The sequence below is a fragment of the Chamaea fasciata genome, unplaced genomic scaffold (assembly GCF_029207755.1).
Source record: "Chamaea fasciata isolate MVZ Bird 193981 ecotype frontalis unplaced genomic scaffold, bChaFas1.0.hap1 SCAF_6, whole genome shotgun sequence".
Lineage (NCBI taxonomy): Eukaryota > Metazoa > Chordata > Aves > Passeriformes > Sylviidae > Chamaea > Chamaea fasciata.
Genome location: NW_027094091.1, coordinates 2,323,816 through 2,347,225, shown reverse-complemented (window position 1 = coordinate 2,347,225; position 23,410 = coordinate 2,323,816). Strand labels below are relative to the sequence as shown.

Sequence of the window (23,410 nt, the reverse complement as noted above, 5' to 3'; positions counted from 1 at the left end):
TTCCCCCTCCACTTCCACAGACACAGACTGAAACAGCAGCTTAGGTTTGAATTGCCTCATTTATAAACCATCCAAACAAATGGCCTGGAGCAATTGTGTTCCAACTGCCTCCTGGGACTTAGGAAGTGAATTCCTAGAAAATACCAAAACACTCCTTTAATAGAAAACGGAGCTGCAGTTGAATAGTGGGGTGGCTGTTCCCCACGGCACAGGGGCAGAGCACCAACACACACCTGTCCTCACCTCCTGTAGCCACTCAGGAAACTCAGAGAAGTGCAACAACTCCTTCAAGGCAGAGCAGAGCTTGCTCCACAGGAGTTTTCAGCAGCTGGGAGGCCACTCATGTTTTTTGTTACCTACGTGATTTTTCTCCTGGCTCATGTAAATCCCAAGCCTCACAATTCACACGTAGCAAATCACCCCAAAATGAGAGAAAAATGAGTTTTCCTGAGTGATGAGGGGATGCAGCTGGGTGAAAAGAACAGGAATGGAAACGGTGAGAGAGGATCAGGAGAGCAGAGCAGCTGCTGGCAGAGCTCAGTCATGTCTTACCCCAATTGTGTCCCTGCCCATTTCTAACACAAACCTCTGCAATTCTTTCAATATTGTTGATTTTATTACAAGAGTAATTCAAGACAGAACAAAAAAATAACAGCAAAGCCAAATATTTTTTTAAAATTTAATATGAAATCTCTAAGTAAGAGACTTTACAAGCCTCAAGTGTTAAATAACCTCTTTGCTGGCTGTGGTTGTGCAGCACTCAGGATGTGCTGATCTTTCACACCAACACGTGGTGCTGGTGGAACTCCACTCTCCTGCACTCTCACATCCAGCAGCAGTGCAGAGATTAAAAGGAAATGTTTCCTTCCATTGTTTTATTGCTGTCTCATCCCACTGATAAGGTGGCTTTTATTCTGCTCAAGTTATCTCTAAGTTTGGCAGAGACAAAACCTCTTGTCCTCCCCAATTACTGTTTATCCACATAAATTCTGCTGATTTCAGAAAGGAGAATGAATAAATGATTTTAAAAATAAATATCCTTATGCAGGAAATACACTGACCCGTCCAATTAATACATTAATGATCACTGGAACATTAATTGCATGACTCAGAGTGCCTGAAGTTTTCATTTAAAAACCCCCAAACCTGCAGAACACAAGAGGCCACGGGGTGGGGGTGTCTGAGGCCTTCAGACACTCTGAGCTGGCTCTGACTTCAAAGGATGAATCACCAGGATCTGCTTGGTATCAGCAGAACTGGCCTGCACAAGAGATGAGCCCAGTGAGCCCTTCCCTGGAGGGGTTTCTGTCTCTTGGCTACAGGGAAATGACGTAGCTTGTCTGCAAGCAAACTTTTTATATTACATAAACCAAGGAAAACATATTTATACAGCAAAGGTTTCCTGAAATAGCCCCTGGAATTTTTAACAGAGCAACCATTCTCTCCAGAGTTGCAGGATATATTTCAGCAAGAACAAAGACACATGTATTTTCTTTTTCACTCTTTCTTTCCAATGTGGGTTCAGCAGCCAAAACCTACAGACCTATGGCTGTGTCCATCACAAAGTTAAACAGCTCCATGGTGCAGAGCAAGCCAGGAGAATCCTGAATGCAATCAACCCCAAATCTATTTGATACAGACATCAGAATCTGCAAACAATACAAAGTTTGTTTATAGCAACATGAGACTGGCTGCCAAGGGATAAATTACTGATCTTCCTGGGCTACAGGTGCATCAGTGTTTGAGTTCCTGGCCAGTCTCTTGAACAATTTAACACCAGTTCTAACAGAAGGAAAAGCAAAACTTCTGAGTTTGCAGCTGATGCTTCAAAAGAGCATCCTACCTTCAGGCACTGTGAGCGGACCGGGGAGGTTCTCGTTTGCTTTTAATTACGTGGTTTATTCATTAAGAGGTTAACCCCCTGCAGTTCTCAGGCCAGGGTCGGAGCCACAGCTCTGCTGTCAGGCTGGAGGTTGATGAGGGAGTTGCTGGCCTGGGCCAGCTCCGCGATGGAGACTCGACCTCGCTGCTTGATGTACTGGGCCACGGCCGCCATCTCCTCTGCAGTGATGTAGATGAACTTTCCCCTGTCATCAATCACACCTGCAGGGCAAACACAGGACCCTGCAGTCAGCACTGAGGGCTCCCCTCACTTCCCAACAGGCAGCACTCACTGCTTTGGGAAGGGATGTTTCAGCTGCTGAGGCAGCTCTTCCTATCTAGGCCAGGCAGGTTTTTATCTCCTGGCCACTGCTGGGTGCTGAGCAGGGCCGTGCCAGCAGCCCAGGGCTCTGGGAATGCTCATTTTGCTCAAAGGAACACGTTCTGTGCACTGGGAACAACTGCCTGGGAGCTCCACAGCAGCTGCTGCAGGTACCTCATTTTCATGGAATCACAGAATATCCTGAAGGACACCTGGAAGGGACCCACCAGGATCATTGATCCAGCTCCTGGTCCTGCACAAACACCCCAACAATCCCACCCTGCCCCTGGGAGCAGTGCCCAAACCCTCCTGGAGCTCTGGCAGATTGGGGGCTGGGCCCATTCCCTGGGGAGTCTGGGCAGTGCCCAGCACCCTCTGGGGGAAGAACCTTTCCCTGAGATCCAACATAAATCCCCCTGACACAGCTCCAGCCTTTCCCTGGGCTCTGTCCCAGAGATCAGTGCTGCCCCTGAGGAGGAAGAGGCAGAACTTGATGAATCTCCCCTCAGCCTCTTCTCCAGGCTGACCAAGCCAAGTGCCCTCAGCTGCTCCTCACATGGATTCCTCTCCAGACCCTTCCCCATGCTCCTTTTCTGGTGCTCATGTTCTCAGCTCAGGCAGAGCAGGAGGCTTCAGGAGAGCACTCAGAGCCCTTGTGGGGCCCAGCTCAGCCTTTCCAGCTTTCCCTCTGAACGGGAATGCAGCTCAGTTTCCATATTTGTGTTACTCCAACCAGACTGAGAACAGAACTCTGTTTTTATGTAATCACACCAAAGTAGAGCCTCCCTGGCTTTGGGCACAGCCAGCCAGGACAGCACAAATCCTTACCCCTGGATCTTTTAGGGCATTTGAAAGGGTTTCCACACGTACTCGCTGAGACAGCTGTTCTCCAGCCACGAGCACAACATCAGGTCAGTAAATGTTTGTGCTGGCACCTTCCCCTCGGAAAGAACAAGACTGCCCAGCACTAAACCAGCCTCGTTCATGCTCAGTCTCTGCTGCCATTCCAACTTGGACTGGCTGGGTACAGGGCTGGGAACAAGCACTTCACTGACTCCAGCACCCTGCAGTGCTCTGGGATGTTTGCCTCTCCCACATGCCATACTCCAGGTCCTGGCTTTAACCACCAGCCTTGGAAACCACCCCAAACCATCCCAGTGATCCTCTCAAATTCAGATTTCAGAAGGCCCCATTTGCAGCTGGCTGCTCAGCAACCCCAAAAGGCCTTCAGCAGATGGGTAAATAAATAAAATATAAATATCTAGCTATCGAGTCCTACTAGATCCTTAAAACAGGAATGACACTGGAATTATCTCTCTGCCACATTTTCTGCACCACCACCTCTTCACCAGCTCCAGAAAGATCCCCTTTGTGCTTTGGCTGTCACCTGTCAGGGTGCCATCTGCCATCAGGTCCTGGATTCTGTTAATTGCATCCTGTGCAGAAGAGAAAATGGAGTAACAGACTGATCAAAAGGGAAGCAAAAAATATTTCACATGTTCAGATAAACTACAGAGGTTTACATTGAAATCCCTCAGGGTTAAGGAATTCAATACTCCCACACAGAGAGATGCAATCAGCCCTTTGGTCTTAGAGGGACGATTTCTTTTGGCATTTTGGGATGTTCAAATTAAATTCCCTGTCCCTTAAAGGAGACTTTTATTGCCATTACTTGGCTGTTTCAAGGAGCAGGGGGTTATAGGATCTTCCCATGGAAAGGCTGTGCAGTGCCATGAAGTTCCATGAAGCACACTGAGGTGCTTCTCCAAGGGAGAACTGATCAAAAATTCCATGTTTCTTGTATCTTTTCCTGCTCCTTTTAGGAGAAAACTTCTCCTACCAACCCAAAGTAAAACTTGTTGAATTTATGGCTGGGTTTGCTCTACAGTTACTCCAAGCATGCAGTTCTACTGCACCTTAAGTGCTGGTTTCTACAGTTCCACCTCTCTCTCTCTTTTTCTTGTTATATGACTGCAGAAGGAAAACTGTAATTTAGACTTTAACCAGATAAATTCCTTTAAGGAACCACTGCACACTTAAATGGAGCTCTAGTTTAAGAGGGAGGCAGGGGCCCAGCAAAAATGAGTACTTCCACCCCAAAAGTCAGTGCTTACTTGTGTCCTCAAACCCAGATGTGAAGCCAAGTCCTCCAGCTGGATAACCTTTGTTTTCTGTGGAAACAAACAGGAGTTAAGCTGATGAATGAGAAAGTTGGGAGATTTTTTTTCCTCCATTCAAATAAAAAATGCAATAACCAGACCAAGCAGAACCTGTGCCTGTAAGTAACTTTTCCTAGTAAGCACTTTCCTCTGATGAATATCCCTCAAGTTACCTAAAGCAGTGCTCTGTGGAAAGACTGAGTGCTCTGACCCACTTAGGGCAAGACTCAAACACAACTGCCAGCGTTGATCCTGGACTTCTCCTTACATTAGGATGAGCACAAGGAACAGCCATGACTCTGTTCCTCCACCTCCTGAGTTTCTCAGCTGCTGCCTTTAATTTCCTGTGTTTTATCAAGATCCTTTTCTTCTTTGAGGGATGTTTCAAAGCACCTTTTAAAAAGATCACTGGTGTGTACCAGCACTTACATAAAACCCAGGCAAGACTGGCAGCATTAAGTGCTTTAGTGTGTTTTACTGATGTCATGTGTATTAATGCCATAATAATCTTCCTAAGCAAACCAACACCTTATTAAAACTGTCAGTGTTGGAACTGCAAATTGTCATTTTGCTTTTGACAGATCCTTCCTGCAGCTCTTCTCAGTCACGGCACAGCCACCACTGCTCACATCTGGTTTTGTGCTTCTCTGTAGCTCCAGAGAAAACACCTGCAGTGCTTGTCTGGAGCTACTTAGTTCCTGTTCTCTGCCAAAGTTTTAGGAACTCATCTGTTCAGCTGCAAAAGGATGCAGGGTTGTAAGGAGCTTGGAAAAGACAAAACTGTTGGAAAGCTCAGTTAATATTCAGGACTACATTCCTAAAATCCATGTATGTACAGCCACGGGAGCTGCATCTCCATTAACGAATTAAATACTTCAAACAATAAAGTCCTTTGTTTCTGGTCTTGAGAGCATACTGGAAGGCCACTGAAGAAATAAAGAGAGGCTGAAATAGATTAATCTCTTTCATTAATAAAATCAGACCAAAAAGAAAGCCACAAACAGATTTAGTAGTTGTGAAGTTTGATGCAGCCAAGCTAGAGAACTGAATACCATGGACTGAACACATGGAACTGGAACCAGTCCATGGAATTCAGTTCTCAGAGCTGGGAACTGCCAACATTCGTCACATCTTCTTTTAAAGGGACTGGGGGGGGTTGGTGCAAAGCCACATGAACAAGAAAACCAGGACTTAAACCTTCACTTAAAGATATTCCCCCCTCAATGACCAAGTTTAGTGGAAGCTTTCCAAGACAGATCCTGCTGGGGATGAGAGCCCAAGGGGTGGGATTAGGATGCACCCCCCACACTCTGGAATACAACACACCCAGAGGTCCCAAGGGAATAAAACACTTCTCCACATGCATCATGTTCTAGAGACAGGCTTAACTTTCCTTCAGCAACAAAAGCAAATCCACATTTTCCTGAATTCATTTCATTTTAGGGGTGCTGCTGCTGCTGTCCTCAGCAAGGGGTGAAACAGAGCAAGAGGCAGCATTCTGCTTCCAACACCCTTAAGAATGAAAGTGTGGGGTGAGCTATCTCTAGTCAGTGATACCAGAGTAAGAAATTATTCAACAGAAGAGCTAAATTCAATTTAATTTTCAAAAAAATGCCAATTACTCTTAATTTATACATTTTTTCAGACAGCTAGGAGCAGCTCAGCACCGCTTCCTGTCAATGGTTTCTGTGAACAGAACAGAAGATGAGGGCAATAATCTATACATTAAGCACACTTTCAAGATTAAAGAAAAATACTTAAAACTTGAGAAAGAAAGCGATGCCCCAGTTCTGCAGCTCAGCTCTGCAGAGGAAATCAGGTGTCAAATATTCAGACTTCGGTTACCAGCCCAAGTTTAATTTCTCTGACGTCAAGATGAAGTGACTGATACAAAAGTTAGTGCTGAAACACCAAACTGGGAGTTTGTGACTAATCTGGTCCATCCACTACAACCCCTGGGGCAATGGGCAGGGTCTGCCCTGGCTGTGTCATCCCTTGCAAACCTCCCAGTGTTCGTGGAAGATCCCAAAGGACATTGGAATCTCCTTTTTTTTTTAACCTACAGAGGTAAAAGAGAGGCAGAGAGCAGCCCAGCAGAGCTTTGGAGGGCTTTGCACTGAGCTCTTGTCCAGGACTGCCTGGCAATCACTCCAAAAGACTCCCTAGGAGAGTTATCCACGAGGCAAATCTCGAAGTTCAGGACATAAATCTGCTCTAAGTCCAGGGTTTTGCTGGGATAATGGACGTGCAAAACCGGCCCAAAGGGTGAGATTTTAGAATACAAAATGATCAGCAGATCACTAAGTATCCAAGTGATTTGCTTGCTAGAGAAGCCTTTCACACACTTGACCCATCCTGAGAGTCCAGATTCCATAAAGGAAGAAAGGGATTCATTAGGAAAAAAGGATTTGCATGACCGTGTTGGAGTGAGAGCAGAAAAAGGCATCTGACCTTTGAGACAGCGATAGTGGAGAGCATTTGCCCTCACAGATCAAAAGCACAAACCCTCATGAACACAGCCCGGGTTTTAAATGCCCAGCCACACAATGGGATGAAAGGGAGACTGACACACCCTGGTTAAAACAAGGGAGCTGCTTCTTAAACTGCCCTGCCGAACATTGGGGCAACTCTGGAAGCTGCATGGATAGAAAAAAGTGAAGGAATCACAGGAAAAATCAGGACTGAGCTTTCCAGTGCCAGAGTTGGAGGCCCAGAAACACCCTCCTGGTACAGCAACTCTCCCTCCTGCTCTGAGTTCACACGGAGAGACTGTTTTTATACCAGTTTTCAAATTGTTCACAAACAAAACAGCCTGAATGTGCCAAATCCCAATCCACAGCAAACACTGCTTCCATAAACTCTGAGGGAGATCAACCAGGCCTGTCTTATACCACAGGGCAAGAGCCACATCCTGCCCCAAAAGCCAGGACCTGGCTGGAATGAAACTATTTTAGCAATGATGGATGTGCTCGAGCTGGTTCAGTAAATAACACTTATTGAAGGTATCACTTTTGTTATTTGTTGAATATTTAAATAAATGAAAGAGGAAGTAAAGATGTCCCTCTTTGACAAAAGGCATCTCACACCATCTAAGGAGAAAAACCAAAGGCACCTTACCTTAACATATTCCAGGAATTCCATAAGAAAGCTGCGAGACTGGAGGCAGCAAGGAAAACAATTGTTATTTTAAATTCATCAGCATTAAATGCATCAAAAACTCGTGGAGTATAAATATTATAAAAGTGTTTAGATTGCATAATTCCTATGTTTTAACTACACACACTGAGATACTGAACTGCGGAAAAAAAAATCAAGATTTAATCTTCATGAAGGATTTCTGACAGGTATTTTCTGAGACAGAATGTGGCTCAGGTACAATTTAAGTACCTGAAAGGTTATCATGCAAGTTTTTCTTCTTCTTCCCACCATAAATACCCCAAAGTAACCACATCTGGGTGAGTTTAAGCATCACTAAGTCCCACACCAAGGATATTTTGTGCAGAGGAAAAACCCAGAGTGACTCAGGACCTGCAGATGGCCAAGTGCAGCACAGCTGCACAGCACCCGTGGAGGCTCAAGCATTTCAAAGCATTTCATGCACCTGAAATCCAGTGCATTAAGGTGGGCAGCTCCACTTCAGAGGCAATGCAAACAGTGTGCACTGAAGTTCAAAGGAGATCAGGTTACTCTGCAACCCTGGAAATCAATCAACCTTAATTAACTGGTGAGCTCTGGAGTCAGAAGCTTGATTTTCAGCCCCAACAACGCAAGGCAGAGTCAGCTTTTGTGACAGGATACTGAAATGCTTCAGTACTTCAGCCACCACGAGGCCAGGGTGACAACTTAATTGCTTTCTCATTTCTGCTGCCTCCAAATAACTCTGTACCTGTTATTATTTCTGAATATGACTTTTAATGTGCCTGCAATTCAAGTTCTAACTCCCCACCCCTACCAAAGTTATCTCAGGTTGAGATCCAGGCATCATCAGCTGCCTGCCAAGCTCTTTTAGGTGAGGAACATCCTTCTCTGCTCTGACATGAAGGGAGATTAATTTCTCCTTGACAGGCAGCTGTAGGAACATGGACAATCAACACACTCCAGCCTTAAAGGGTGTTTGAAGTGGAACATGTCAATATTTAGGGATAATCTCCTAACAGGACAGGTACAGATATTTAAAGGAGCTGTCAATGAAGGTGTGCATTTTGCTGTTCACTGCATTTTAGAGAGTTCCCCATCACCAGACAGAACTTTTTTAATCCTGGTCTGATGAATTTTTCTTGATGGGAAGGGGTTCATAGTGAGAACCTGTAATGAGTCAGTGGTGCTTGACATTGGGCACAATCTGCTGTGCTCAAAGCCACTCTCGGTCACACTAAAGCAAATCCATTTAATTCCAGAGTCTCTTCAGCAGAGGAGCAAATGCACACATGGCTCTGAAATAAATCCTTCCCAAGAAATGCACTGGACAGCTCGAATTGGCAGCTACAACCCAAGAGCAATACCAGGCTGCGATAGCAAATAAATTGTGTCTAACAGGTTTTCACCAGAGAGAACAAGAACTCTGCCTCTCACAACGGCAGAACTTTTTCAGGTTTGCTGTGATTTTATATCAAGTATCACTTTTCAACCACCATCCCCAGCAGCTCTGCAGGCAGCCACAGGAGCAACAGTGTGGGTTTGTCCTGAGGATTCCCTTATCAGAAGGCTTTTGAGGCCAAGAGCTCAGTTTTTAATTTGATTTCACAGCAGCACTCTCGGTGTAGAAAATAAAGCCAAACCCAAGTAATTGCCCCCAAGGTCTGTGAGCACTTTCAAACTTCAAATTCAGCTTTACTGGCTGTGGCTCTGTGGGTAAGGCAGAGCTGCTGACAGTGAGAGATTATCTGAATTCCAGAATGAGTTTTATTTCAGTTCTTAGACACAGGGAGGACAGAACTCATTTCCAGCAAGTTCCTTCAGAACTCCAAAATAACCCGTAGGAGTCTGGTATGAGGAACAGCAGCATTCCCCAGGAAATATCCCAGGGTTAACCTGTGTCACAGACACAATTTAGCTTTCACAAGCACAAACCTTTGGCTGACTCCTACTTTCAAGCTCATTTTACACCAGACAGAATGCAGCAAGTCTAACAAGGGAAGGGGAACTGCAGAACCAGCCTCACGTACCTGTTCCTCTGTCATTGATTCTTCAACCCCTTCCTCTTCAACCACGAAACTCTCCTTCAGCTTCAGGTACTCTTCATATTCTCTCTTCTCTTCTTCTTCCTTTGCCTTCCTTTTCTCCTCTTCCTGGACAGAAAAGACGACAAGTGGTCAGTTTGCTCCTTCCCAGGTCAGGTTTTAAGTGAAGCAACATCTTCTTTCTCTGCACACAGCAAGTTTTTAAGATGAATCTGAGTTGTCCCTTGATGGCACCATCAGTTTCTGAGGCAGAGACCATCTCACACCCAGTGCTGGCTCCTACCAGAGCTGACAGAGGGCAGAAAACCACTCTTAAATAGCAACCTGCCTGCCCCATTTGCATGAATCTGCTGCTTCTGACAGGAAGTCCCTGCCCCTCCCTGCACTTTGATGCAACGTCCACATTTTTGGTTATTGGCCCCAGTTCTGCTCTGCCACTACAGGATATTGGGAGTGCTCACAAGGAACAGTGGAATTACACTGGTGGAGAGAAAAAGCCAGCCTGTCAAAGTTTCAAGAAAAATCAAGTTTTCAAGGGAAATCCCTTTCTCATGAAAATTTTCTTCCAGCAAACTGTGCCTACATGGAATATAAATTGTTATATAAAGTATTTTAGGCACAGGAGGCAAGGCACGATTGGATTAACAAAAGGGTTTTTTTACATGTTGTTTGTTAAACAAAAGCTTCAGGCTTTTAGTTATCTGCAATAAAAAAAACTTCATGGCCTACTCTGAAATAAATATTAAAGTCTTAAAGCCCACAATGAAGTTGACCTAGAAAACCCCAAGCCCATCATCAGTGGCACGGTGATGCCTAATTCTGTGGAATTCACATCTTCACAAATCAAAATGGTGATTGAAGGTTTGGGAATGTGACAGATTACTTAGAAAACGTTTCAAATAAGAACAGGTTTTTACTGAGAACTCCAAATTTTGCAGCTTGCCATTATTTTCATTAAAATCCATTTTGCTCTTCTCTGAGAGAAGGCTGGACTAACTTTGGAGGACTTTGGACTTGATGATCTCAGAGGCCTTTCCCAGTCCAAAAGATTCCCTGGCTCACACAGAAGGAAAGTGTTTCCCTACAGGGCAGTTTCTTCCACAGAGGAATTTATGTTTGTGCAGCACCTGGTACAAAGAGATTCCAAGAGGATCTGGCCTCTGGCTCCATCACATTCCAGAGGCTGATTAAAACAAACAGAAGAGTTCTTCACGTTTCAGTGACAATCCCAGGGCATTCCTCTAGCATTAGCAGAGGAATTGATCTTTTAAAGAACAATGGTATTGATTTCTAAATCTTTGACATTAATATGGTAACTGCTTCCTTGAATAGCTGGAATGTAAATATTTGTTCCAGTAAAACAGGGAGAGACAGGAATAGGTCATTCAGTATATAGAAAATATATCCATATTAAAAAGATGCCCTTTGATAAAAAACAAAGAGTATTTGGTCCTGATTTTGTTTCATCAAATTCCCAGAAAGTCAGGAGAAAGAATCCTGCCAACATCCAAGAATGAGAAAAACAGGACTGAAAGGATCTTAGTGTATCTGCAAAGCCAAATCCATTTTTTAAACTGCTATCACATGAAAAATCTACAGATCTGAGGAAGCTCTTGAGACAAAACAAGATCATTTTTGGGTCATTCATCACCACAACAATTAATCCAACAGCAGATTTTTTTTCCTTATATGCACTCCAGATGCCAAGAACAACATAACCATATTTCATTTGGAAGCAATAGCAATTGTTCTTTTCTTGTAAGTGCATTAAATTTAATCTTGATCCTGGAAAGAGAAGAATAATGTTCTTCCCCTGGTCTATTAGAGAGGTTGTAATTCAGCAGGATTTGAAGAGAGGGGGAAAAAAAAAACCAAACCGAACAATCACAAAGCCTCAAAATTGTTTCTGGTAAATAATTTCTAGATGGTTCTGCAAAAAAAGAAAAGATCAGAAGACAGTGTCCCATTTGCAACCGAGAGCAACAATAACTAAAACACATTTTCCTGCTTCTGGAAGGTCTGAGAAATGAGCAAGGCTCCTTCCTGTGGTCCTTCTCCACAAGACAAACAGCACCTTGCATTTTTTGGAAGCATCCCAGCATGTTCCTAACAGCACTTCCATTCCCAACACAAGCAGAAAAGCAGCCCTGCTGTGAGACTGGCAAAGCACTCAGCTACCAGACCCTCTTTTGCCAACAGGAGTTTGTTTTCCAGATGCTGAATTTTGATCAGCAGAGCATTTCCAGGTGCTCTGAGCCACTGCTTTGGTAGCTAAAGTGTGTCAGCCCTCAAAGCTTCCTGCTGGTTGAAAGCTTCCTTTCTCCACAAACACTAAGTATTTCCAGCTGCTTTTTTTCATCTAAAAATTAAAAATTCATGCAGAGCCTCACATGCTTTACAACCTAAATTCACCTATGATTCAATCTGTAGGGAAAAAAAAAAAAAAAAAGATTTATCCAAACTAAAATCTATCTGCAAGCTTGGTTCAGAGCAAGAGGAGAGATGACTTTGCAACAAGTGCCCAGGGAGAAGCAACGTGGAGGCTGAGCAGGGGAACCCTGGCACAGCCAGGATGTCTGGGAATATTTATTCCCAGCTTTTTTTTTGTTCAACCATCTCTCTAACCCTCTTCTCTCACATGCTCATGGAGCAGCTGTGTGGGAGCTGCAGGGTCAAACTGAGGCAGCAGCATTCCCACAAAACTTGGTGTTGTCCATACAAATAACCCAGGCATGGAAATACCCACAGCCCCTCAGGGTCTCCTCACAAACAGCCCAGGATTTGGTGCCAGTCCCACAGAGGGCACTGGGCTCAAAGCCACCTTTCAAACCCCTCAGCTTTGGCACACTCTGGGCTCAAAGCCACCTTTCAAACCCCTCAGCTTTGGCACACTCTGGGCTCAAAGTCACCTTTCAAACCCCTCAGCTTTGGCACTCAGGTTCCTTCTGAGCTTGTGGCTCAGAGCAGAGAGTGGCTGGGCCATCCCCCAGCTATGGGTGGGGTGCTGGGGAAATCCCAGCAGATGGAAATTTGGTAACTGCAGATGCTCATCTTCAGCTGTCTGCTTTTATTTTTTTTTTTAGTTTTTTTTTTTATTTTTTTTTTTTGAAGCAGGTTTGCCTCTCTCCTCACCCATCTAAATGTTACCCAGACTGGGGGCTTGAACAGTGTAAAGATTTCTTTTTGATTAGTTTATTCCACTGCATGTGAAGAACAAACTATCCCACTCTGACCACATTTTTATGGAATAAATAAATAAATAAATGAGTCATTCAAACCTTTTGTCTTCTTTTCCTCACCCATTCCCCCTTCTCACCAAGGACCTGGATGTGCTGTGAGGCTCCTTTCACATCATCAACCTCTGTTTGCCTCTTACCTTGGTCCCAAGGATTATTTCCAAACATATTTCTGTGCCAACTGCACAAGAGCCCAACTTTTTACCAGGTGAAACCCACAACACTCCCAAAACTCTCTTAGGCTTCCAGCTGGAAGCACACCTCGATTTTTGGGATCACAGATTGCTCAGGAGTTCTGGGATGCTGCTTGGGTGGAGAACATCTCACTGGTAGTGAGGAAGGCAGAGCAAACACTCTTCAGCCACCACCTGCTCCCTGTCATTGCTTTATTTGTGGCTATTTCCCTAATTTTTAGGATGAGGAACAGCATCCTGAATCTTTAGAGGGCCACAGACCAAAGAAACCCCTCTTGTACAGCATCCAGTTTTTGTATTGTCAGGTTCTGCAGGAAGCCAAAAGGGACTTTGCAGAGAATAATTTGGCACAGAGCAGATGGATCTGTAGGATTCCTCCCCCCTCACTGCTTAGACAGAGTAAGTGTCCTTATCCCCTCAAAATCAGAGGAGAATGAGGTTTTTTGCAAGGTTTTCAACTTGTACTCCCTTAGGAGAAATTAATTTTGAGGGAAGTATACACACTTGAAAACTGATGCTTAAACTGAAATTATGGAGTGGTTCTCCATCAGCCTCCAGAAATGCACTGTTTACGTAGGAAAAACGGATAGAAATATCAAACAGATAATGAAGAGCTCTGCTGAGACACACAGAAATCTTAATGTTCACAGAATAAAACAAATAAAACTTGGTGCCTCTTTTTACATGATCAAATATCAAAGAGTCAAAACTTTAGGGTCAAACCTTCCAGAGGATCCTTGTGATCCTGGCTGACCCCCATTTCTCCAGCTCTGAAGGTCCAGACCATTTTTATTTAGGCATTTAAATGCAAATTTACCAAAATCTCTGTGCACAGGCAAAGGAAAAAGAGCTTCTTCTTTTTTTTTTTTTTTTTTTTTTTTAATGTGAGCAATTTGGCAGGTTTTGTCTGAAGACTCTGTTTTGCAACGTCAGAGGAAGTTCACTCTCATTGATAAGGGGTCGGCTGGTAAACCAGCTCACCACCAAAAAACTCCAAGAGTGAAAGGGAAATCCCCAGGGTAAAGCAGAGCTGAGGCAAATGCCAATTAGAAAGGAGCTTCCTCAGGCCTGTGGCCAATCAGCTCAGCAGAACATTGGAAAGGAAACCTGAATTTAAAAATACATGATCTGGTTTGCAACACTCAAGCCAAGGGGCAACCGCATTTTATTTATAAGCGCATACAAGTCTAATGAAATAGGAGCAGAGGGTATTTTTCTCAAGACTAGGCAAGATTGTAGCCCCCATAACTCCCTCAAGGTACAGTTCCCACCTGTCAGCACAATTTCAGTAGCACTTCTTGGGAGAGAGACTGAAAAAAAAGGTTAAGGTGGAATTTAGCTACCAAAGCTGGCTGTGCTTGTTTGGGGACTTGCCCCTGCCAGTGAACCTGCAGAAATATTCTGATGTACTGGGAAAGGAAGGGGAAAGTGAGGTGTCTGACAACTGCAACATTTCTCAGGGAAACTTCAGTGATAAACTGAATTTTCTGTGCCTTGTGGGATTATATAAACTACAGCAATGTCAGTGACCAAAATGCCTCTAAAAAAACAGCTCCCCCGTTTTTTTATCTCCTGACTGTCAGTCACTACTTGAGGTTATCTTTCAGAATTTTGCCTTTCCACCTCCTAATTTAGATTGAGGGAATGGAATCTTCCCGTGTGCTGTCCACGAGGCCTTACTGGTGACAAGACAATACTTGTGGCAATGAAGACTTCCCCCTCTAGAGGAAAACAAATGACATTTTATCCTGTGTATCCCATAAATCCAATGATCCTCAATGTGCCTTTTCCATCACACCTTCAGTCTCTAACAAGATTGGAAAGATGAGATGTTCTGAGCCTAAGGACAGGCTCTCTTCAATTGTTCTTTTTCCTGTAACAAAATCCACGTAGATAGATTCAAAATGACTAGAAAACAGCTGAGCATGGACATTAAATATTGTCAGACACATTTACTTTGATCCACGCTCCAAATGTTCAGCAGTTACTGGATTATCAACTTAGACACAAGCAAAAAAATTAAATATTGAAAGCACTTTCCTCTGAGAGGCAGAATAATGTTCCTGATGTAGCCTGGTAGATGGGTTTGCTGTCCTGATAAATTCTGGGAAAACAAATAATTAAACCAAACTAAAATAGCTTAAAATTACAGGATTTAAATAGGTAGGTACTGGCTAAAGTGACCAAGCTGGATTCAGGCATTTGAGCAATTTTGCAAGTTCTAGGAAGTACTGTGTGGATTGTTGTGCACAAAATTTAAAAATGAATAAAACCAGAGCCTTAGTTTGCATTCCTCTTTTTCCCTGAGCCTTGTGAAACAGAAGTGCTGTAGTGCAGTCTTTCCTAGGAATACTGCAAATTAAACCAGAAACAAGTAAGACTTTCCTCATTAAACCAAAAATAAAATACATGGCCCTCAACTGAACAGAAACAAAATTAAAAGAAGGTAAATAAATATTTCTGTGTGAAGAGATAAGCCCGGTTGAAATTTCACTTTTATTTTCTACTCAACTTTTCAACTGTGCCTGAGTTAATCCAGCTAAATTGCTAAAGCCCAGGTCAAATCCCAGGAGAACAACTCAATCCTGCGCTAAAGCTTCCTCAGAGCAGGTTGGCTCAGCTCAGGTGGAATTTGCTTAAAAATTCACCTGCTGTGCTGTGCTGGCTGCCACCCTGCAAAGGACCGGAAGTTCCAGTGTCACTTAATGTCAGTGTTCAGCCAGTGTGTGACAATTCCCCCAAAGCACTGCAGTAATTTCAAATCCTTATTCAGGGTTTCAAGAATGTGAAATTCTCAGAACTTCAGGAAAATATTGAAGAAATAAATTTGTACATTTCTTTTGGAAGGGAAACTGGGGAATTATTGGTCCTCTGGAAGCTTGGTCAAGCTGCTTTTCAGAATCTCAAGAGTTTTTCTACATATCGTGATGTTGTATTGCTGACATTCTGCCCCTCCAATTTCTGAAATTCAAGATTTCTACTGATGGAAAGGAACTGAGAGTTCAGAAGGAAAAGGATTTGTGGGGAATAACCCCAGAGCTAAAGGGACATTCATATAAAGATCTCATGGATACAATCTGTATGTGTAACGCATGGATTATTTTTCTAAATTGCTTTATCCTGCCTTCATGTCCTCGACAGAGAAAAGGAAAATTTGTCTTTTCCTTTTTAAAATATCAGCAACACACCCCACTTACACAACCTGCACTTGAAGCGAACTAAAATATATCACCACAAAGCAGAGACACAAATTTCAAAAAAATCCAAAAAAAATTCACAGTGAGAGCTGGGGGCTGCAATTTTTTCATCTCAGAACTCTGCAGAACACCTCTGTCCTTTCCTCCAGAAGAAAAGCCACCAAACAACTTGCAGCAACACCAGAGCATGAAGTTCTCAGCCAGCAGCACTGGTGGCCTGAGTACAAAAAGCAGCTCTGAAGTCAAGTTTTCCTCCCTCACTAATGAAAAATATTCAACAAAAGCATTTCAACTGAGCAGTACCTGTTTTTCTGGGTCACTCCTGCTAACATATGCACAGCTCAGGAATCTTTAATTGGGAAGCACATGCAAATACATAAAATTAGAATGAAATCATACAATTTCACACAACACTTGCAAAATCAGTTGCTGCTGCTGCTGCCTTTCACTTTCTGCCCTGCTGGTTCCAGCTGGCAGCTCAAAGGGAACTGGAGAAGTTGTGAAATTCCATCCTTAGGAAACACTCAGAGCTGAGCTGGTCAAAGTCCTGAGCTCCAAATCCTGGATGTGGTCAGGGCAGGACAGACCCTGTGCTCCCTGCCGGTCCCTGCTCACAGAACTTCCCCAGAAGCAACCCCAAGAGCAAGGCTGGCTCAGTATTTCCAGAGATAAATACAATTATTCCCACCTGTCGTTCCTCCTCCAGACGAATTCTCTCCTCTTCTTTCCGCCTTTCCTCCTCTCTTTTTGACTCGAGCTTCCTCCGTTCTTCTCTCTCTGCTTCTTCAGCCTAAAATAAACATGATGCAAGCCAAGCCTTACTCTTTTTTTTTAATCTACATTTTAAAATTGCATATTATGATGCCATGAGGGGGTTTCTTACCACCTTTCAGATGCCTGCTCAGAAAGGAACATCAAAAAGAATAATAATAAAAAGCCATTATCATTTCACTTCCCCTCAGCACACTCAACGTTGTGGTAAATTTAGAAATTACCCTCCTCTCTTGTCTTATCTGTATCTCAGTAACAGTTTAAGTTTTGAATGTGCTTATGAGCTTATTACAACAGTGATATCAAGTTGTGTCATGGAATTCCATTTCTCCTCCCTTGAAGTTTAGTTAGAATGGACCTTAAGGAATAAAAAATAAAACACAAAAGGATTTGGAACACAAACTGTAAAAATAAGTGCATTCAAATGTATCATTAACCTGGGCAGAATCTCTTACAGAAAAAGCTGCAATGGTCTCTTGAAATAATTTTATTTTTGTTGTTAAGACAAAAAGGTTGTTGCAAAATGAGAGAAAAATAAAATAGATATTTAGTGTATTTTTGGGGGGATTTTTTTCCAGGCTCTTTAGGATACTTAAATTTGAAAATATATTAAGAGGACAAGCAGAAAATATGTCAGGGGAGGATTTGGCTCTTGAGTATTTCAGAGAAAAAGCCCCATTCAAGGAATTTATCTGTCTACATGGGAAAATAAAAATCAGCATGTTTTAAAATGAAACAGAAGATTCCTTGCTCCACCAACTGATGCTTATCCAACTTTATTCAACTTTGCTCAGATTTTCCACCAAAAAAAAAAAAAAAAGAGAAAAAAAGAAAAAAAGAAAAAAGAAAAAGGAAAATGAAATACAATGAATATGGAAAGTAACTAAATGATTAAAACACTGAGTGAGAAAAGGTTCGTAATGGAAGTTTATATATAAGCAATAATTAAGTTTATTACCAACTGCTCCATCTACTACACTGGATTTAAACCTCAAGTGACACTAAAATTCCCAACTTGGGATTTTACAAGCTTTAAAAATGTTCTTACAGAACAATACAGAGTCTGCAAAAAATTCAATCTCCTCCAGCCTGTAAAAACAATATATATGGCTGAACACAGATAAAATCAAACCAAGTTTTTACACTCTGAGAGCACCTGAACCACTGCTCCCAACTGCCCAGGGTGTTACACCACCACCATGGGGGTTGGGGTAGATTTTTAAGGGGAGACAGTGCTGACATTAAGCTGGAAGGCAGTGGAAACATCCAAGAAAGAGCATTCAAGAGTTTAACTCCTCTCCTCCCCACGAGTCTGAATGGAAAGAAAATGAGACACTGTTTTCCATGGCCCTCTTGGGACAACAAAAGCTGAATTTACATTTTTAAGATAAAACAACCATTTAGTGATGACACTGCCTTTGCTTTTCTGGGCTGTGTCATCCCCAGTTCTCTACTGAGCTGTTCAGGCTCTGCTCAATACGTGGCAGGAAATACTCACCTCTCTCTGTGCTTTCCTGGCTTGCTTCTCTTCTAATTTCCTCTGCTTCTTTGCTCCAATTTTCCCGGACACCTGAAATTCTGGCACCTCCTCAGCATCCTCTTCCTCTGCAACATTGCATAAATGACAAATTTTAAATCATCTGTTGAAAGTCCCCTGGAGAAACTTCAGTGCTGCCTAGGAAAGCAGCAGCAGATGAAAAGGAGACACACACACTTCAGACAAGACCTTTTAGATGGAAAAAGGGGAAAAAAAAATCACATGAGACTGCCAAAGCCACAGAGCAGAAGTAACAAGGCAAACACACACTCAAGTGAAGGCAGAAGTAAAAATTCCCTTGATCCTTTGAAGGGAGGCTTTTCATAAATATTTCTTGCTTTCCACAATTAAAAGAGAGACTTTCTCTGATAGATAGTGTTAATGGTTGGCATTATTGATCTGCTCAACACTGGCCTGCAGAGACTTTCTTCCCAGTTACCCTCAGGCTTTGAACAACAGACATCCACTGAAAAAGTGGGATTCAGAGGCACCCCACTCATCCACTGGCTCGAGCCTGACAGAAATAACCTTTCAGAGATGAGGAGAAAAAAAATCCTTGAAATGCAAATCTTGGGTCTGCCTGCAAGAAAATGACATGTAAATATTTGCCTGTTGTATGACAAATGGTTGTTTACAGAGGTAATTTCTGCAGCGGTGAAATATGAAAGAGTTTTATGCTCAAAGGGTGTGCAAATGAGGATTTCTGCTCACTCAGGGGCTGAGGAAGAAGAGCTTTCAAAGGCAGCCACTTCCTCCCTGCCCAAAGCTCAGGAACATTTGGCCACTTTATTTGCTGGTCTAAATCAGTCCTTGATCCCACCAAAGTCCTGGGGACTGACCTCAACACTCCCACAGAAATCCTCAGCTCACTGCACAAACACCACACAACACATTCACAGTCACGGCAGGCTCAAAAGGAAAGCTCCTCACAGATGGATCCCCCTTTTTAGGGTAAAATAATTGGTGCTTTGAGCATCCCCAGTGCTGTTCTGCTCGATGCTGACTTCAGATCCAAACTGGAAGAGATTTGGCAGGGTTGGTGTCAGAATGTTTTCTGGAGGGAGCTCTCTCCAGAGCACCTGGTCTCCCTTTTTGGGAACCCAAAAAGCAGCTATGAAAGGAGCATATGGACGAATGACACTCCCCCTTCTTTTTTTTTTTTTTTTTTGAAGAATTAGCTTGGAAACACTTTTGTTTTACTAATTCCAAGACACAGAACGGGACTATAGTTAAACCAAGACATCATGACAAATAAATGTATCTGAGAGCTGTGTAGGTGGCTCTCAAATAACAGCTGTTTTCAGGAGATGGAATTAATATGAGCCAGGTTGCTGAGCTGGGCTTCAGAGACTTACAGGACTCATTGAGATGATCAAAAGGGTTCCCCCTTCCTGCACCACACAGAGCAAGGAGGGATACTCAGCCCTGACACAGTCGCTTCTGTAAGTTTATTGATGCTTAAATTCGTTTTATTTATATTTTAAATAAAGCATCGAAGGGAGTTCCAAACACACTGGATGAGCACACCCAGCATTAGCATTTATTACTCCAAAATTAACAGCTCAGTTCTGGCATTACTGTTTAGAAAATTATTTCTTGCAAACACCACAAGTATAAAACCATCTATGACACTCTTCCACCTGAGGGCTTCTCGGATTTCATCTATATTAAGATTACCTGAGCCAGACACGAGGCAGAAATCTAAGGAAACCTTGTTTTAAAGCTCTTTTTTTTTTTTTCCAGACCTGGATCAAACACTCCTTCTGTTGTTCAGGAGCATTTCTTTCCTCCTGTTTGAAGCATCTGCTGTGACCCCTTAAGCACCACTTCCTCCAGTGTGTGGAGTTACATCCAACAAAAGCCAGAGATGGGGATGCAGACACAGCACATGATTCAGCAGAGCTGGAGAGGTCACCAGGGCACAAAACCTGGCTGCAATTAATACTGGTACTAAATCAACCTGAACATGCTGACAGCAACATAAACACACGGTCAAAGCATTTGTTGAATCAATTTGTTGTTAGAGCAAAACAGCTCCACCAAAAAGCAGTGAGGGTGCTGCACACACCCAGCAATTCTTCATTTCATTTTAATGAAGGGCTGATTGTTTCAGCAGCTTTTAACCATCACTTTTCACACGCTTGTGGCTGTGACAACACTGGGAGATTCCACGGGGGGGTGAGTCCATAGGAACTTGGACTCCATCTGCCCCTGAGCTTCGGGTGTGAGGCAGGAGGTTCAGTTCATGGTGGTGAAAAAGCAGTTTAGCATCCCCCAAGTGCTGTGCTTGGGCAGCCCAGGTTTGTGCTCAGCTGGGAAACCCCACACACTGACAACATTTAAACTGAAAAAAGGGTTTAGCTGAGATACTGGGAATGAATTTTTCCCTGTGAGGGTGAGGAGGTGCTGGAATGGATTTCCCAGAGAAGCTGTGGCTGCCCCTGGATCCCTGGAAGTGTCCATGGCCAGGAGCACCCTGGGATAGTGAAAAGTGTCCCTGCCCATGGCAGGGGGTGGAACTGGATCAGCTTTAACATTCATTCCAACCCAAACCATTCTGTGATTTCAACAGTCCCACCAGTTCCCATCTCAAGAGTCAGAAAGCACAATCAGTGTGACAAATGCTGCTTTACGCAAACGTGGGACTCTCAGCTGGCCAAGCTGAGAGGTGGCTTCAGGGAATCTTTGCTTTTCCTTGATTTTTTTTAACATATTGAGAGGCAGCACAACAGGAAAGTTATCAGTCACACAAATGTCTGAATTTCTGGAAATTTACAGACTTCTTTTTAAAAATGCATTCCAGTACCTTTAGAAAATGTGTGCTGATGTTCTCTATCAGGACAGAAATTTAGCAGAATTCTGTACTGTGTACAGAATAGGCAAAAACTTCCAAAATAAACAATCAGGACCTTAAAGATCATCTCATTCCAAATCCACTGCCACTCCCACCTTCCACCAGACCAGGTTTCTCCAAGCCCCATCCAATCTCATCTAGTTGTCCTTGTCTTTCTTCCTTTTCAATTTTGGGCGAAGCAAATGGATTCCCATCCATGAAAAAGAATGAGAGTTGCACAGGTGGTTACTCACAAAAAGCCCTTTGGGCACAGCCACCTGCCTTATTTACTATTTATACAGCACCTAACAAAAGGAGTAAGAGAAAGGAGAGGGGGAAAAGATGCCAGGCAAAAGCAGATGTTATTAACAGCATGTAATTAATACCCAAGAGATGTGTGACACCCCACTGGAAAGGTGTGGCCATTCCTCAGTAACACAATCCTGTGGTGGGATTAATTATAGTCTAATAACCAGTCTTAATTTCAATGGGGTTTTTAAAAATTTTTTAATGTCATTTGGTAGCTATCCACTTTAGAAACTGAACAAGAAACTGGTTTATTAAAAAGCACGCAATACTTAGGGCAGAAAAGTGCAGCAGACACAAAGGACAGCAGACATTTAGAGCAGAATGTGAAGTCTATTCTCAGCTAAAACCATTTGGCAGAAGCGAGAAACCACAGATCTGCCCCTTGCACAGCCTGTCTGTGCCTGAAGAGGATCAGACATTCACTGGGAGCACTCTGACAACACCAAACTCACTGGATGAGTAGCAGCAAGGCAAAATTGACTTTTGATTCACTGGTTGGGATATTAGTCAAAGTTCAACTGTACTAGAAAGGTTTTCCTACTGATTAAGCATTAAAATAATTTCAACTACTACACCAATTAACGCAGCTCCATTTCACAAGAACAGCGTGGGACCACATCACTGGTTCTAAATTTACACATTTTCCAGATCATTCAGCGCTAAGAAAAAGTGCTTATTTTAAGAGATTTCAGCACAAACACATTCTTCTTCAACTTAGGCACAATATCCATCACTCAATGGGGATGAAGAATTATTTTTATATTATTTTCCCCCCAAAAAAGTAGCAGAAAACACTCATACAAAAGACTTTTTTTAGCTGCGTGATTTCAATGCTGAGCTTAGATCCCATACAGAGCAATAAAGAGCATTTAAAAATGCCCTATTATTAAAATTTTAAAAACTTTATAAATCTTCTTTGTTTTTTGCTTTCTTTCCCAATAGTGATTAACACTTCCAAAGAAAAACGTGAGATTCTGATCTCCAAGCCTTGCCATGCAAAAGAAGAGAGGAACTTAGGAATTCATTTATGTTGCACTCATTAACTTTTCTTTATCATGTTTTATTTTACAAGCTTGAGCACTCAGACTGTCAAAAGCTGTTGGATTTATCATTACTGATGCCGTGGAAGTAAAATAATTTAACCAAATGTTCACTGTACTGGAGATGCCAACACCTGTGCTCAGATGCACAAAGCTAAAAGCTCAGAGAAAAGCCATGCAGATGTTGGGATTTTTAACCTTTTGGAGTTTTATGTTGCTGCCAGAAACAGAGAGCTCACAGATTGGGGTAAATAATAAAAGCAACCTGACAAAACCAGATTATTTGAGGGTGTCCTTACTTTCTGTTTGTTAAAAAAAACCAACCAAGGCAACGATCCACACAAAGCCCCATTTTTTGGCAACATATTTTACAACAGGTCAGAGAGGCCACCTTGAAGATGTGAAAATGTCTTTCAAAATCAAACCCTTGAAAAATACTCCCTGTAAATGGACTGGGCTGCTGAGGCTCTTCTGGCTCTTCCTTCCCTTTTGCCTCTTTTTTTCACCCACACCTCCAGCAGACCCAGAGCGTTGCCAAGGGGTCCCTGTTCTGTGGGACACTTTGGAAAATGCTGGCATTTCAAACAAATCTGTTTCTTGCTCACACCACACCACGATTTAGGCCAGTTATAATCACCAGTTTCTCTCTCCCTCACATCAACAGCAGCCAAGTTTTGGCCCAAGACACATCTCCAAGTGACAGAAAACCTTCACCTTCATTATTTTTACCACAGCTGGATCAAGACAATCC

General features: G+C 42.9%; 1 protein-coding gene across 1 annotated transcript in view; it reads right to left on the bottom strand.

Moving 5' to 3' along the window:
• Positions 1-605: 605 nt before the first annotated feature.
• The window catches only part of DDRGK1 (DDRGK domain containing 1), a 33,534-nt gene continuing 10,729 nt past the window's right edge, over positions 606-23,410 (bottom strand). Inside the window, exons 3-9 of the mRNA XM_066185202.1 lie at positions 18,439-18,545; positions 16,858-16,959; positions 9,528-9,650; positions 7,480-7,518; positions 4,318-4,374; positions 3,591-3,639; positions 606-2,103 (exon numbers count right to left, since the gene is read on the bottom strand). Of these exons, the coding sequence (XP_066041299.1) occupies positions 1,931-2,103; positions 3,591-3,639; positions 4,318-4,374; positions 7,480-7,518; positions 9,528-9,650; positions 16,858-16,959; positions 18,439-18,545 (650 nt within the window). The 3' untranslated portion in view covers positions 606-1,930. The remainder of the gene's footprint in view (positions 2,104-3,590; positions 3,640-4,317; positions 4,375-7,479; positions 7,519-9,527; positions 9,651-16,857; positions 16,960-18,438; positions 18,546-23,410) is intronic.